Below are 16,662 nucleotides of genomic sequence, written 5' to 3'. Positions count from 1 at the left end.
TTATCATCGAAGGTCACAGTGTTGCGATCAAAGACAGCCTGGGATAAAATTCTGCCAGAGTCAGAAATTTGGAAGGATCATCTCACTAACCAAACAATAGAAATGCAGCATGAAATGATGCACTGATCAGCACAACACTGCTAAATGCTAGTAAATGCTGATAAATACTTCAAACTCTTGTTGCAAAATTGGCATGCCAGGTTGGCCTCTTTTCCCCATCTGCTACCGCGTCCACATTCTTCTCCTTCTCCTCTTCTTCAGACTTTTTTTGGACACACATAAATGCCACTATAGCAAGGGTTTGATTAATGTTTGTTTACATTTTTTTCATACCACTACAGCGGTGGTATGTGGATGTGGATGATGCGCGGTAGTGACTTTTTTTCTTGTATATTGATGTCGATAGACGTATGTCGTAGCCTCGATTCAGTTGACGTTGTCATTGTACAGTCTGCATACATTAGAGTCAATGTGGACAGTAATGAAGTACATTTACGTAAGTACTGTACTTAAGTACAATTTTTGAGTATCTGTACTTTACGTAAGTCTTACATTTATGGAAACCTATTACTTTGACTCCACTACATTTGAAAGACAAATATTGTACTTTTGACTCCACTGCACATAATAATTTGACCCAGCAACTTTTACTTGTATTAGAATAATATATGATCAGGAGTAGCTATACTTTGACTCAAGTAATAGAGTTGTGTACTTTGTCCACCACCGGTCGTAATGAAGTTAATTAAATCCTTGTCACATAGTGTAGCTTGCACTTAACTTATAAGATTGCTAAATCTCTCTCTGTAGGAGGCTTTATGTGTGATATGGCAGATGACCAAATGGTCCATCAAGATATTTATTTTGGTAATTTAATTATACATCAAAAGCAGGACATGTTTTATGCGTAGGAGATTCGCCTTCCCTCACGCATCTCAACCTGAGCAACCACATTCACCAGTTTGATGTCAGTCATAATCCTGAGTTAACTTCAATTTGAACTGGAGGAAGATCTGGAGCAGGTCTGCTGTCTGGAGGTGGATTGGTCTCAGGGGGGCCTGTGTTGAGCAGACTACTATCCTCTGCAAAGTATAAAAACATAAATGCTGTAAAAATTAGCAATACCAAGAATCTGTTTCATCACTTAAAACATTATCCAGTGCAGAAGACTGCTGTCAAGCTGCAGCCTCCTCTTGAAAAAGACAGTCAAACTATCCACTATGCTCTTTAATGTTATGTGTAGACAGAAGGCGTTATGGTTAAAGTGTATAAGAACTGACTTCAAAATTAAAGTGGCCTCCCCGTGAACATGATAATTGGTAATTTCACGTCAGTCGGTCTGTCAAAAATAAATAAATAAAGATTATGATTTGTGTCTAATTAGTCAAATTTAATAATTAAGAATACATTTTCAAAGACCAATCTGACTTCAAAATGACAGTGCAGATTGTCACTGAGAAACTTCCTGTTTCCACAGACCAGTTTCACTTCACAAAGACAGTAAACCTGCAGAGTGTCATTCAGACAATATCAGGGCATGTGGAAATTCAAAGTGAAAGCCCTCTAAAATGTCATATATGATCTTTGTTCCCTCTAAATTCACACTATCATGATCACTCTTGTATGACCATATGCATGCAACAGTTACGCTATTTAATAGAAAATTTCAAAATATTAAGCAACATATTATATACCCCATACCCCCTGGTGCATCTTGTGTAGGTACATGCAGGGGAAACTGATCATTGTTAAAAGAGAAAAAGGTGCTTGTCTTTACTGAATTTGTTTTTGGAAAGCTACTGTTGCTGTCAGGAATGCTAATAATCAGCAGAGGTACATGTTTGTCTGTGGACTACGCACAGTTTCCCATGCATGGCTTAGGTGGTTACTGACTAGTGGAGTAACAGCACCATCTGGACAGTAAAGTTAAATCTCACTACAGTGACGTCCCTCTCATGGCCCCTGGAAGATTGATAAGAATTCGGGCTCTGCATGAGTGCCTTAACTGTCCCTTTGTTACAATATCTCTTGAAACAGATGTATACTATTTTATATTATGTTTTACTCAAGACAAAAACAATAACTACACTGTGTAGCCACAATATTTGTTGTCGCTTTTTACTGGCTGTGCAATTACTGTACATTATACCAGAGTTAATGTGTGCTTTTCACATTAACACTAATGTGTGCTTTTCACGGGATGTTTGTGGGCTGACGTGGTCTTGTGCATCTCAGAGTGAGACACATTTCTCCCACTCAGTTGCGCGCATCTGTTTGAGATGTTGAAACTGGTCGCACTGTTGCTTTTAGTTGCAGCAGTTTTTAAACAAACTTTACACCGTAAAACCGAAACCATTTCCAAATGACTGATGAGACAATGCCTTTTTGGGAACTTACTCTTTATTGTTATTCATGCTTGCTCTCATGTTGCCTTGTGTGTGTGCCAAGCCTCCCTCCCAAAGATAGCCCGCTGTGACTGTGGAAGCCCAAAGGGAGCAGTGGAGGAGAAAATCGAGCTTGCACTTTAAAAAAATGTCCTGAACCACAAACCACAAATTCGAATTAATCGATAAAATCATTTTATTGCCCAGCTTTGGTTCCTTCTCCCTTAAAGGGTCAATTTAAAATAAGTAAATAGCAAAACGTACAAGAAAATTACTTAAAAGTAGTAAAAAAAAAAAAGTTAAACAACAAAAAGGAAATTACCTAGAAAGGGTGTTTAAAATGTAATTCTGTTACATAATTTAAACATGTAATTGTAATTTCTCACCAGACATTTTCTCTATTCCCATTTTCCCACATTGTTTTCTAAATCTGCTAATTTCTTTCAGTTTGTGGAATATTTTTTACCGAGTTGCTCTCTACTGCTTTACTTGTCCTCTACATTTTTCAAAGAAATCCCACCAATTTTCTCAGGTTTCAAATGTGAGTTGTTTATGGAGCAATAGATGAACGCAATGAACTACATCTATTCAGCTGATTGAGCAGGACAGAGCAATAGGATCTCAGTCAAATCACAATGTAGATTATGTCAACAAGTCATAATATTGCCATTATCACTATATAAATCTTTCTTATCATATTAGCAATTATACTGATATTATCGTGGATGATATGAAACGGCACACCCCTATTTGTAGATATTTTAATATTATTATGTGTGTATAGTGAATTGTTCAGTTGACCCAAATAGTTCTGGAGAGAGCTGCATTCATGTTGTGTTATTTACTGTAAAAAGCCTTATTCAAAAAAAAAAAAAAAAAAACGACAAAGGAGTTTCTTTTCATTTCAAGAAAAGTATCAAAAAACTACTTTTTAATGTTGTTAAACAAACAATTGGTGAACAACATGGCAGACTCTGTCAAAGACAACCATCTCCATATGTAGACATAAATGTCTCATTCTACGGTAACAAAAGCACAACCATTCTTAGTTTCCGGTGATTCCAAACTAATGAAAACATATTATATTCCATTTATGTCAATATATCCCTCTAAATATTACATACAGGATGATCCAATGATGACAATCTGCTTATTCCAGTGAAGAGGTTTTGGTGTTTTAATGGAAAAAAAAAACAGATTTATGGTGAAGTTTTTCTTAATTTCACAAGAATATGACCACTCTGCTGCACACTATTAGTAAAGGTCAAATTCCATAGTGATAAATGGTCCTCTTTTGAGTGTTCCTGATTTGAAGAGGAGCACACTGTTCTTCTTTCTCCATTCATCAAGACTTAAATTCTTTGCCGAAAGATAATTAATTTTGTTAAATGTTGTGATTACACAATTTCAAGAACACGTCGACCTAAAACAAATTTATTTGCAGTGCATTTGTTTCTTTGAGTCAGTGCAGCTGATAAACCATGCAGTATTTTTAGAATGGAATGTACATGTACTTTATAAAACTCAGGATTTAATCATGTTTTACTACACTTACCATCATAAACTGACATACTGTGTTTCCTATGAATCTCCAAACAATAGCACACATGGACACAAGCAGAATATTTGACATCGGGCCACCAAATAACATCAAAGTTGCTTCATGCTCTTTTCATTGTTGCATTCATTCATTTATTTCAAAGACAAGGACGTCGCAGCCAGCTGAAAACTATTACAGTTCCTGCCACGTTCACCACAACAAGACATAAATCATGTTACCTAATACCATGTCAAGTAATTTCAGCAGAATTATGAGTAAATTAGGATTTATTACATTCAAATAAAGAAGCAGATACATTTCAAAACTGAGACTTTTGGGATGAAACATTCAGCATAACCACAGTAAGTGTTTTGTTGAAGATGTGTTGCTGGCCTGCTTTTGTTACACGTATCTAACTGTAAAGCTAGATGGCAGCACAACACTTGAATCAGCTCGTATGTCCTCCTTCTTCATGCTCTCCATCACTCTCCGTGGCATCCAAAGTACAGCCAAAAACTAGATCATTACTTTGCAGGTTTTTAAGCTGCAATTTAAGACTTTCACCATCAAAACAAATGTCTTTAAAACAATTTGATTAATTCCCATTAATGTGTGATCATTACAAGAACGCTACAAAAATATAACTCAGTGATAAGATACTAAACATGAAGCATACAGGACAAGGTAATTATTTATACAGTTAAGATACATACTTCATTGAAGTTAAATATCCAAAAAGAGACGTGTATAATATGTGGTCTGCTTGTATAAAAATATAGTCATATTGTATGCTTAAATATAAGGTTGCTGTCTATATCCTTATATACAAGCTTATAATTAGATATTTTTAATATAGTAGTACATGTTGTTGAAATTGCACTTCACAAGCAGTTCAACACATTCAGTTCACTAGTGAAAGGATCCTGCATGTGGCAGTTTGGGGTCCAATAAAGTAAGAAAAATCCTCCCCGCCGCGGCCCCGGTCTCTCTTCAGTTCATGGTTATGTCAGAGAAGATCTTCAGGAATTGTCCTCTGTCTCAGCTGCCAAGTTCACTTTGGAAACTGAAGAAGAGACGGACATTCTTGTCAGGACGCACAGGCTTGACTTGAATTCATCCAGAAATCACACACTTGTTCAGACACACTGAAACCTGCACCTTAGCATGCACAAATCTATTATTGGAATCTTGCTTTCGTCCAGAGTGACCTGAGCAAATCTTCCTCTGATGGACTGTACGGATGTAGCAGCCGCTCTTTCTGCATATGTGGTTGTAAATCTGTGGAATAAAACCTCAAGGGGACTTATCTTGATCTGCTGTGAGCAATTAACTCCAACAAGGATTCTCCTTTGCCTTTCCATGCCTGTCTTTAGGCCACTGTGCGTGTGTGTCTGTGGACTCGCTGACCAGCTTCAGTGCTCTGTCTTTGTCTTCCTGTCTGGAGAGCGAGCTGAGCAACATCCAGGAGTGAGCGGCGGCGGCGGCGGCCGTAGCCTGTTGAGCTCATCTTCTTCTCTGGGGCATTGGTTTCTTTTTGCTCGCTGATCTGGCGCAGTCGGTGGAGCAGGTCGTGGTATGCACATGTCATGAGAAGGCAGCCAGATGATTTGGTCGCAGTTGACCTCCGAGGTCTCATATTTAGCCCAAAGCTGTAAAGGCAAAGTAAATATTTATGTTTTTTTTTTCTATTTTTTTCCATATGTTGCCAGGGCTTAAGTATAAATCCTCCCAAGATTTGTAGAAATGCATTTCAATTCATTAGCAGTCTTCAGTTTCCCCTGTCTATCTTTTCTCATGTAGTGTAGATTTCATTTGGATTTTTAACTCCTGTTATATCAGACACCATCTATGACATCTTCAAACTCTTCAGGACACCCAAAATTCAGCAATATGTTTTTCCTATGTTTATGTCCCCTAAAATGTCAGACCTTGTCTTTGCTAAAATTATCACAAGAGAGGTGTTTTCACTTTTCTCCTCTGAAGAGGGTGATGTCTGTGCACTTCCCCCAAAGATTCCCCCAAAGATTTAAATGTTCGCTGGGCTAGCTTGATTAAGTACATCATTATTATGAAAGCCAGTCACTGTCATGTACGTACGTATGTACGTGCAAAGCGGACTTGTCATTTAAGCAAGCATTAGCATTAGCATTAGCATAGTGAAAGTTTTGATAGCAAACATCATAGAGTGTGCAGTTTTTTGGATGTAAAATGGACCCTTAAGCTGCCCTCCACTATCTACCAAAAACCCCACTGCAGTTATTTTATCTTTCATTAGCACTAATGCTGCGTCAGCCACTACCACATAAAGCTAACAAACAACATAAGCAAATAAAAAGTGCCTACTGTACTTGCAACTCTGCTAGTTGCATTTATTGACTCCTCATCTGAGTCTGAGGCTCAAACATGACCGAATCTCTCTGATGTTTCCTTTAATGCTAATGTTAGCCGCCTTAATGCCTCTGCTCTTCATTAGTTAACGTAGCCCGAGCAGCGCTGGAACAAGTGTAAAGCAAAGTCTAATACAGTGGTGGTGGGCGGAGCAGAGGCAAGATCCAGAATTTCTCAATAAAGGATTAAGGAAAACTGTAGGAAATCCATGTTTGACAAAATTTTAATAAAAATAAAAAAAGTCTGAAAGGGGACTAACGGGGGCCCCTGTTGGTCTAATGATTAAAAGACATACCATATAATTATGATGCCCCTGGTTCAGTTACAACAACTCTCCTTCCTTCCCTCTCTCTCCCCTCACATTTGCTATCCTTGTCTAAAGGGCCATTTCATATTGGTCATGATAATACTGGTATAATTTTTAACATAAGAAATATTCATATTGTGAATATATTTCAAATTGTTGACATAATGATGTCATGGCGTACACACGGCAACAACAAGCATGTCTGAAAGTGAAACTGCTACCAGCTCCATGGTGGAAGAGTTAAGTTTCAAGCAACTTCAGTGAAGTAGAGTCAGTGGCATAGTGTTGGCTCAACGTCCCGAATGTTTTAAAAACATCTCTCCTTCATGCCTACTTAGATGTATAATTTGTAGTTGATTGTATTTGTTGTAATATTTTGTACTAAATCTGAATCACACTATGAGTTACTGTTTACAAACTGAATAAATGAGAGATCATGTTTGTTTAGTTTATATTTAATATTTGTAGTTATGTCAATGTTATGTTTATGTTGACATATATTGCACTTTTTTGTTGCAATTGTATGGTCTTGAATTCCTCAATCAATGATTCTCTATTTTTCTTATACCATCAAGAAATCGTTAATTGCTCTGAAAATAGCTGTGAAAAAGAAGCTTACCCTGACAGAGATGGGTCAATTTCTCCGATCTCATCCTGCTGTTGTCCTACATGGATGTTAAGGTGCTGCTCATTGGCTGTCTCTAAGTCACTACACAGGTCTCTCTTCAAACGGCTGTGCAGCCATACTTTAAACCTGCCACGAATAACAGAAAAGGTTGTTATAGAAGAAAGTGATGCTAATTTACACAGTCAAATTGTAATGTACAGACATAAAATGATAATATTAGTAAGACACAGCATCATCATGCATCTAAAATATAAGATGCTTAAATAGCTCAAGCTGCAAAATTGCTTAATAAATCTCCCAAAATGACATTTCACATGATAATAACTTTTCACAGATATATCAATGTCAGCATATATGTCTGAAGAAAAAAAAAGAAATAACAGTACAAAGACATGTTTGACATAGTTTAGAGACAGTGTCTCTATTATAGAGTTTGTCCACTAGAGGACAGTTTGTTTTTCACAACATATTTTAATCAGTATTCTGTAATATAGGGATCCTGATTGAAGATGATTCTATGTATTCTGACTAATAAAGTTCAAATATCCACCAGTATCGGCCTCAAAAATCCAGTTTCTGTAGAGCTGGAACAAAACTGAAATTCTCTGACTTAACTGGGATATTTTCTTTACTTAGTCTCATTTACCAACAGACATAACTTGATCAAAATACCTCTTGTGTTAGTAAGGGCGAGCACCTGATTTGAATGTTAAAGGACTAAAAGATGAGGCTTCTTTTGGCAAATGAACACAATGTTCCTGCAGTGCTTGTTGATCGAGCAGCTCACCTTTTTTTCAGGCTGGTGTTGAGCTCCCCTGTGGCACCTTTCACCAGTGGCAGGACAGTGGTGAAAACACAGCAGCAGATTACAGTGTGCAGGGCTAATCTCATTTTGGCTGGAAGCTGTCAGGGGTAAAGATGAAGAAATTAAATTTTGGCAAGTAAGCTCTGAACTGCTGCCACTACTGGGGATTTACTAGTTTAAGACGGCAATAAATAGTGTTTGTAGCTGCATAACAGGGTGGATAAGAGTCACGGGGGGTTGGTTTGTCAATAACAAATTCATATTAATGGTTTTGTAGGGCTAGGTTATTGAAAAAATATCCAGTCATTAGTTCAACCAAAATCACTGAATACAAATTCAAATCTTTACTTAACTGCTAATCCTTCAAACTATTTTCATAAATTTCAAAAGATTTCAATTAACACCGTTAAATACCTGAAGAATTCTGGAGAAATCTCTTCTTAAATATTAATCTTAGATAATAACTGTGGAAAAAAAGGCACTTACCTCAGGCTCTAGCTTGTTACTTAATGTTGAGAATTTATGATGCACATCCAAGTGTGTTGTGTACTGTATAGCACTTAGAGTAAGTAAGTTTTTTTTTTCCAAGGCTGTAAAGAGTTTACCATGAGTTGAAGTCTGACGTTTACAGTTCTAACATGAGAGGCTTTATAGGAGGAGGGAGGGAGCTGTACCTGAATGCCAGACCCAGTGGGAGGGACTGTGGGACAGTTCATGTCAACCCCGTCCACCCCACATGAAGACAGTCAAACCACAAACATGCAGAGATTATAATCGTGTCAGCAATCCTTAAAACAGTGAGACTGATGCTTATAAGCTTGTGTGAATCCTAATTATGATTTAATAACCTTCTTTTCTTTGAGGAAATGTTGAAAGAATTGGTTTCCTGCATTTCATGGTTTTGTAAATTAACCTTAAATGTTTTCCTCTCTCAAAGGTTTGTTTTTGGCTGTGCAAATGGATGACTTAAGTGCACCAAGGCTATTTACATGTTTTTTCATCCTTTCTTTCAATATTTATCTCGAAAATGGTTGTTTTGGGAGTTATAAGGGTGCGTTCATTGGCCATGCGTGCTTTAAGGCTGTTAAGTTGGGTGTACTTGTTAACAGCTGAATTAATTCTAGAGTAGATGTGTTTTTGGACAGCTCAGTCTGAGTCAGCCATCTGTGATTTTAAATGGGTACAAAAGGTTAAGTATATTTAAATTAGCACTGTGTTGTTGTGGCAACTGCATGCACTGTGAAAATTTAAGAAAACAACATGTGCTTTTTATTGAACTTGTGCACCTCCACATGACCACTTCAATCACGCTGAGTGCTATTTACAGCCACCGGTAGTTCTTTCCAAGCATAATAAACAAGTGAGGTGTGGTCTGCATGTGTCAGAGATTAACATGGGTTAATTAAGGTCTTTCTTGTTAGCCACAGAGTAATTGTAAAAGAGATATGAGAGTTTGAGAGGGATCAGAAGGGCAAAAGTCTCCAAAGTTTAGAAATGTATTGAAAAAAATATAAAATTTCATGTTTAGTTTGAGTATTTCACTGAAAAACTGACTGCACATTGTTTTTTAAATTACCCCAAAACTTTACATTTTATCTAAAGAATGAACGCATCAGTTGGTCTCAGAGTTCATCTTGAGTCAAAGTTGCCTTGACTCAACCAAATTTTCAGATGTACTGAGCACTGCCGCATTAAAAAGCCACAGCATCTCGGCTCTGCCGCAGGTCTGCATTGAGATCCTATGGTGCTGGAAGTTGTTATAATGTTGCACTCTTCTCTTAACTTTCTCAGTAAAATGCCATGCTATAACTGCTGAATTCTTCCAGAAGGCAATTTTTTTCTGCTAGAGCAAACGGAGCAAAACATTTTTACACAGCTGCTCAGTCAGTCATCGTTTTCTTTTTTTTTTAGTTGAATTTAGGTGTCTTTCTAAAGTTTGACGTTGAACAAGATTTGAACCATGACTTAAGTCTCTCTTTGTGAAACTGGTCCTATGACATGTAGATTGATGGACATGTTGTTCTCAAGATTTTCACAGATCAGAGTAGGGCTTCCATGAGATGTTCTGAAAGAGTGAGAAATAGCAACCACAAAATTGCTAACCAACAGTTAGAAAACCCAAATATATTCCATTTACAGCTATGTAAACTGCTGCAATGCTGCAAATCCTAACACGTCAGAAGCCAAAACCAGCAAATGTTTGGCATTTTCTTGATGTTAACCAAAAATTTAATGAATCATCAGATTTCTCAGCAGTTACTTTGTCATCAGTTAAATGTGCATCTTCAGCAGCCCACACAATCTGGTAAAGTTTTGGGTGGAGGGGCGATGTCAACCCTACGACTACACATTTGATCAATTTGTAATTTGAATTTGTTTTTAATAAATGATGTTATCTTTTGATATAAGACATGTTAAGCTGTTGATGGTCGTGTATGTGGTGTGAACTTGCAGGCTTTTAATCAGGTTGTTTGCGTTTCATGGCTCAGTTTAGGAAATCTTAGAGCGGAAAAAATTTAAATACAAGATTCAAATAGCAAGTGTACCTTGAGTTGAGATTTTTCTTCTTCTTTTTAAGTTCTTAAGTGCTATTGCCAGTGCAGGTTTAAATGCAATTAGGAATCCATCCATCCATCCATCCATCCATCCATCCATCCATCCATCCACCTTTATTTATAAGTTGACAGTTGACCAGTTGACAGTTTAATAATAATAATAATGATAATGATGATGATGAATGAAGAATAAGAATGAATCTTAATGCTCTTGTTGAAGATTACAGTTGACAAAAATGTCTAATCTATGAGTTACAAGTGAGTCTGTTTGACCTGATGTTTCCAGCTTTCTTTTTAGTTGTTAAGACTGACCAAAAAAATGTGTCATAAATGCGTCCCTTTGGCCAGACCACATTAACAGATCTACAGGTTTGACAGCACCCCAAGATATTGTTTGAATTTAAGAGTACTGGTTGTCCTTCTGAGTTTTGTTATAAATATTTTCCCTCCAACTTGTGTTGACCTGCATGCAGCTGATGCAATCACAGCCCACATTACATCCACCAACAACCCCTGCAATCATCCTCTTCATCATGTCCGCAGGCTACATTTCTATAAGCGATTGTGCCAATGTCAGGTCTGTTTTGATATGACTTTACAAAACACAGTGGCACAAAAAAAGATTTGATGGGTCTATAGAAGCCCATGAGTAATGCATTTGGATGCCTTGAATAGATAAACACAGTGCAGTCATGGCAACAACACAGCACGCTTCCCGGGCCAAAAAGATGATTCAGTGATCTGTGTTTTAACACGAACCTTTCCCGTTCTTAATTTAGCTGCCTAGTGCTGCAAGATTTCATTACTCCAAAACAGACTGTACTCATGATCAAAATCTGTCCATCTAGCAATAGGTGGTCACTATGGTTTTGATAAAAAAAAAGTTTTCTGTATTCATATTAATTGGCCCTTACTTTTCTCCCCCTTGACTTTTTGCTGCAAGAATAGCTTTTACATCACATGTACAACAAATGAAGACAATATGGTGTTTGGTTAGAGGACGGATGAAGCTGTGGTTGATTTCCACAGTCAGGGGTCAGTAGAGCGCGATGTGAGCTCAACACTGGCAGGCACCCATTATGTGATAATGTTAGATATTCAGTGTCTATTTATAGTAGCACATTTCAGCCTGGGGTTTTATTACTACAGAGATAGGAAGGCAGGAATTACAGGGATTTTATTAACTCCGCTCCTCTGGTATGTGATACCATGGCACTCTTCATGGATCTGAAAGAGAATACTCCCTGGAAATCAACTGAGCGTTGTGCACTTGTCTAAATGTGAGGCCCAAACATTCCTTTTACTTCCTCTCCAAACAACGGAAAATCACAGTATGTGTTGTTTTGTGTGGAAAAACACAGGATCAGATATTTACTATTCACAAGTGGAAAACATCAATTTGCCCAAGGGAAAGACAATGTTCCACGTATTCATGACTAGAGAGAAATAACAGAACAGAGTGAACCGTAGCTGTTTATTTGGTATTTATCTATATAAACATACACAAGTACTCTGAGCTGCATTGTATGTATGATGGGTACTTAAAAAAAAAAATGTTTACTTTTATTATATACACTTGTAGCATATAAGACAAGCTAGTAGATGATTATGCAGTCTCAACTGGATTAAACTTCAGACTCTAACGTAATGTTAAAATAAAGCATCAGTATCTTAAAGGGTGAGAAAGAGAAGGTGTTACAAGCGTACACTCAGTCTGAAGGCCAAGCCAGCAGCACAATGCAATCAACAGCTCTGGGATTATTTTTTTATTTTTTGTTTTTTTTGGGATCCCCATTAGCTGTGCCTGAGAGCATTGTAGTAATTGCCAATATAACCTGGCTGTAGTCAAGCTGCTACAAAAATTATAGTATTTAGTACAAGTTTAATAATGTCAGATTATTCATGCGCCGTGTATGTTTGATATTTTATAATAATAATTTAAATTCTATGAAGTTCTTCATACTTCCCTCACAGCACACTGCAAGGCTTTTATCAGGGAAAAATAGTTTGTTTCTATCAGATCAAAATCAGTGCACATATCTACATTGATAAGTTGGGGTAGGCAGAAATCTGGGAAAAACAACAAAAAATGATTGTTTTCCATACATTGATTCATAAAATCTTTGTGGTACAGTTTCGCACAGCTCATTCGCTCAGCCCTGCCTTGCGCTGGTCTCTCTCAGTTTATATGACCACAAATGAGAGAAGACTTGGCTAGCTAGCCACCCCACTGTCCCTCCAAGGTCATTCCTGCCGCCGTTAACTGCTTGAGAGGAGAACGGGTAGCAACTCTGGAGATGGACCTTCATTCAGCAACTGTAGCGTCTCGAATTTGGCCAGTGTCAATCCCCCAGCGATGGGTGTCAAAATGGACTGGTGGCCAGCGGCAGTGCAGGGTGAAACCTGTGTAACGGCAGCCACAGAAAATTGCTGATCCACGAGGGAGTCTCAGCTGCTCAGTCCCCCATAGCAGGGATTTGCATTGGTGGTTTGCACTGACTGTGCTGGCGGTTTGCTGCGGCTGTTGATTGCAGGTCCATCTCCAGAGTTGCTGCCTGCACACCTTCGGGTGAGGTGGAGGCCACGCTGTGATTCGAGGCTCTAGCTAGCATTAATTTCATAAAGTCCTTCTTTCTTTTTTGGGTTGCTTTGCAGTGTAGGCAGTTGCTTCCAATGATAGAATAGCAACTCTTCTGCAGGATTCTCTGCCTACAATCAGGTTTTCACTAAAGGGACATGCGTGCCCATCTGCACAGAAATTTTCTTTCACATCACTTCAATAACATTATGTTAAGATTTTGTTTTGGGATTTTTCTTCAATGGCACTAAAATGAAACTGCCTTCCTGAGCTTAATTATGGCCAACAGTGCAAATCAAGTGTTCAGTCATTTGTATCAGTTTATAATTAAAAATATCCGTGCGTTCATTCATTTTCTTGAACTGACACATAGACAGACAATTATTCGTGCTCACATTCATGAAAACTCCCCAAAGAAGGGCCCCACCCTGGATTCCAACTGGGGATCCTGTTTCTGCAAGGTGTTTGTAACTAGTGAATTACACTGGATTAAGGGCAAATATACAGGGCTACCCTTTCCTTTCAGTGAATCAACAAATGTTTTGAATCAATCATTTTTTCTAATTCAAATCTTGATTCCCAAAGATTTACATCTCCAAGAGTTAATCCTCAAGTTTTCTCAAGATCTCATCTAAATATTGCTTTTCCTGCCCACTGAGGGCCCGGCTCACGACTTTGAGTTTCAGATTTACACCGTGTGGGACCAGAGAGTCCTGAGAAGTTTGCCATGGGAATTCCAGCACATGAACTCAGAAAACAACGTCTCAGCAGCTGCCCTGAGAGACTAGTCCATCAGAGCCGTTTGAAGCAGGGCAGAACCCTTTGTCAGGCTACAAACTAAATCTTGTGTCTAGTGATGGATGTGTGGAGAGTCCAGTTTTCTCTTCAAGTATGGTTTTGACTGAGTTCAGAGAGAGATTTTCACTTTGGCACAGACATCAAGATCTTGATCATTCCATCCATGACCTTGCAGGACATGTGTGCGTTTTTTGTTATGTGGAAGATGATAGGAAGTACCCATTTTTGGGGTATTTTGTCCATTTTATTATTAGCAAAGTGTGACTTGTTGGCTTCATCTATTGTTAAATATTGCTATGGGGTTTTTCTGCAACTTCCCAATAGTGAAGGAGTTTGAGTATTTTAGGCTTTTAAGCTGTTCTTACAGTAACTGAGAGTCAGATGAAACTCGATATTGTGTCGTGTCAGCAGTGATGGTGAAATGCTGCCTAATGCAAAAAGGTAAACCTCTTGATTTGTCAGACTATCTACAGGTCATCTATGTGAAACACAAAATTAGACTATCTGTAGGAAGAATTATGTTTATCCCTCCAGTTCAGAGACTTTGAGGAAGTGATGCCAAGGAGCACTGGTAGCTGTTTTGGTGTCTCAACACCTTATATAAGACACTTTAGGTGTTTTTTCCTCTGATTTGTCACGCATATGTACATTTAAATCCTCCCTTATGGTCATGACCCCCCAAAACTTGAGGCTGCACACAATCAAATGAATTTCCACACAGGGTTTTAGACAGGTGAGGAGCATCCTGAAGGGAATCTGAATTAAACTGTTGCTTGTGTATTGAAAGGAACAAATTGAAGTGGTTCAGGCATCTGATCAGTATGCCAACTGAAGGAGAACCCCTTGGCAGATACATGAGACAACCGAGAGATTTTATGTCCCACCTGGTCTCAACAAGGTTCAGGCTGTCCAGGAGTGGCTGAAATAACAATGTGAAAGATGTCAGTCATACTGATGAACCGCAATACTGCGGTTATGTGATGCCTACCACAGGATTAAACTCAGTACTGTCATCACCACATTTTCTTTTTTTTGCTGGTGTAAGTATGCATATGGTGTGTGATATTAAATATAAACATAGTTATCACTGTGTAGCTCATATCATCATTGACTTTCTTCCATATGTTCAAGCGCATCTAAAGACACAAAACTATTGCACTGCAAGGGGCAGCGACAGTCCATCAGGCTATTGAGGATTTTCTTTCTTGAGTGTCTGATCATTTCTCTTATGTGGTATAAACAAAGAGAGAAACAACCGCACAATCTCCCGTTACTGCTGACATATTTATTGAATAAAAAGACCTTCATCAGGTATATCTAATACACCTGATGAAGGTCTGTTACTGTCAGCAGTAAGCAGGACAGTGTGCATGACTTTCTCTCTTTATTTTAAGATACAACATAAGAGAAATAATCAGACAAATAAAATAAAATGCACCCTCCGCGGACCCACCTGTCATACATTCAGCATGTAGTCATGCGTTTCACTCTGCGACTGTGTATTCATTTTGGATTAATGTCTAGGGATAAATTTGTATTATCACCCCTCATCACAAACTAAGCTGTATTAGAGATGAGTTTCCAGATGCCAAACTTTACACTTGAAATCCAAACTGACACATAAACAGTAGAGTGCCTAATCTTTGCTTTGGCTCAAAAGTGTATGTCTTTGCTTCATTTGACTCTTTGGTGTACCAAATAAGTTATCTAATTATTTCAGGACATTGAATTTGTGATTTGTTACTTCTCAGTGCCTCTGGCCTTTTTCTCTGCCAAGTAAATGCGTCCTGTGGTATCCATCTGGTGTGCTTTTGGCAGTCAGATCTCTCTCATAGGTGAATCTCCACAAGATGACATGCAATGTGCACATCTTGATGCTGCGTGAGAGCTGACAGTGTTGAAATTTTGAATGTCAGGATCATTCAAGGCTAAAATGATTTACTAGTAGCTCCACCGTAGCACGGTTTTCCATTATTAGGCAGTTAAAAATGTGAGTAGCGTGTCAGAATATCAGTGGGGGTGGGAGCAAGTTTTTTGTTCCAAAACAAACCAGATAGTAACGTTTGAGGGCCAGAAATCATTGTTAAGCCACAGATGTGAGTTCATCTGATATTCTGACCATAACAGGCTTCGACATGTCGCACTTAAAAGCACTGTCGATATTTCCCAAAAGAGTGGCATCTATGTGTTGTAATGGTCCTCCGTGTTTCATGAATAACTCAGATGACAAATGGTTATGATTCAGCGGTTTATGCTGGTCTCATGCCTTTTGACTTAATCATAAAACAGATGGTCAGATAGCTCAAGACATTTTACAAATTAATAAAACATTTCTTCTTAAAGTCAAAGGTTTACAATAACTGTTGCTTTTACCAGGTCTTTGAGCATCAGATGTTTGTACTGTCTTTACCAAGGAATGTACGCAAAGGGAAACTTTGATGACTAATTTGGATGAACTACACTCGCCAACCATATCACTGCGCGGATGGAGGTGTGCATCTACTGTCAGCTCACATAGCAGCACTGAGCAAGCTAACATTACAGCTCAGTCGAGGCGGACGCCCTTAATGTTTACATTTTGCGCTGTCATGAGCACAAGCCTGCCGTCCATGAGTAGATGCACACTTCACTCTGCGCAGTGATACAGTTTGCGGGTGTAGTTAAGTGACAGACAGCAGT

General features: G+C 38.3%; 1 protein-coding gene across 1 annotated transcript; it reads right to left on the bottom strand.

Annotated features, from left to right (window-relative positions):
• Positions 1-4,053: 4,053 nt before the first annotated feature.
• On the bottom strand, positions 4,054-8,657 carry admb (adrenomedullin b). Its single transcript, XM_042496553.1, has 4 exons — positions 8,539-8,657; positions 8,035-8,150; positions 7,239-7,373; positions 4,054-5,573 (listed from the first exon to the last, which is right to left on the bottom strand). Exons 2-4 carry the CDS (start codon positions 8,136-8,138, stop codon positions 5,294-5,296), a joined length of 519 nt encoding a protein of 172 aa, XP_042352487.1. The 5' UTR covers positions 8,139-8,150; positions 8,539-8,657; the 3' UTR covers positions 4,054-5,293.
• Between the last annotated feature and the right edge of the window lie 8,005 nt (positions 8,658-16,662).

This window comes from Plectropomus leopardus, chromosome 11, assembly GCF_008729295.1.
Source record: "Plectropomus leopardus isolate mb chromosome 11, YSFRI_Pleo_2.0, whole genome shotgun sequence".
NCBI lineage: Eukaryota > Metazoa > Chordata > Actinopteri > Perciformes > Serranidae > Plectropomus > Plectropomus leopardus.
This window is presented reverse-complemented; position numbering and strand designations above follow the sequence as displayed.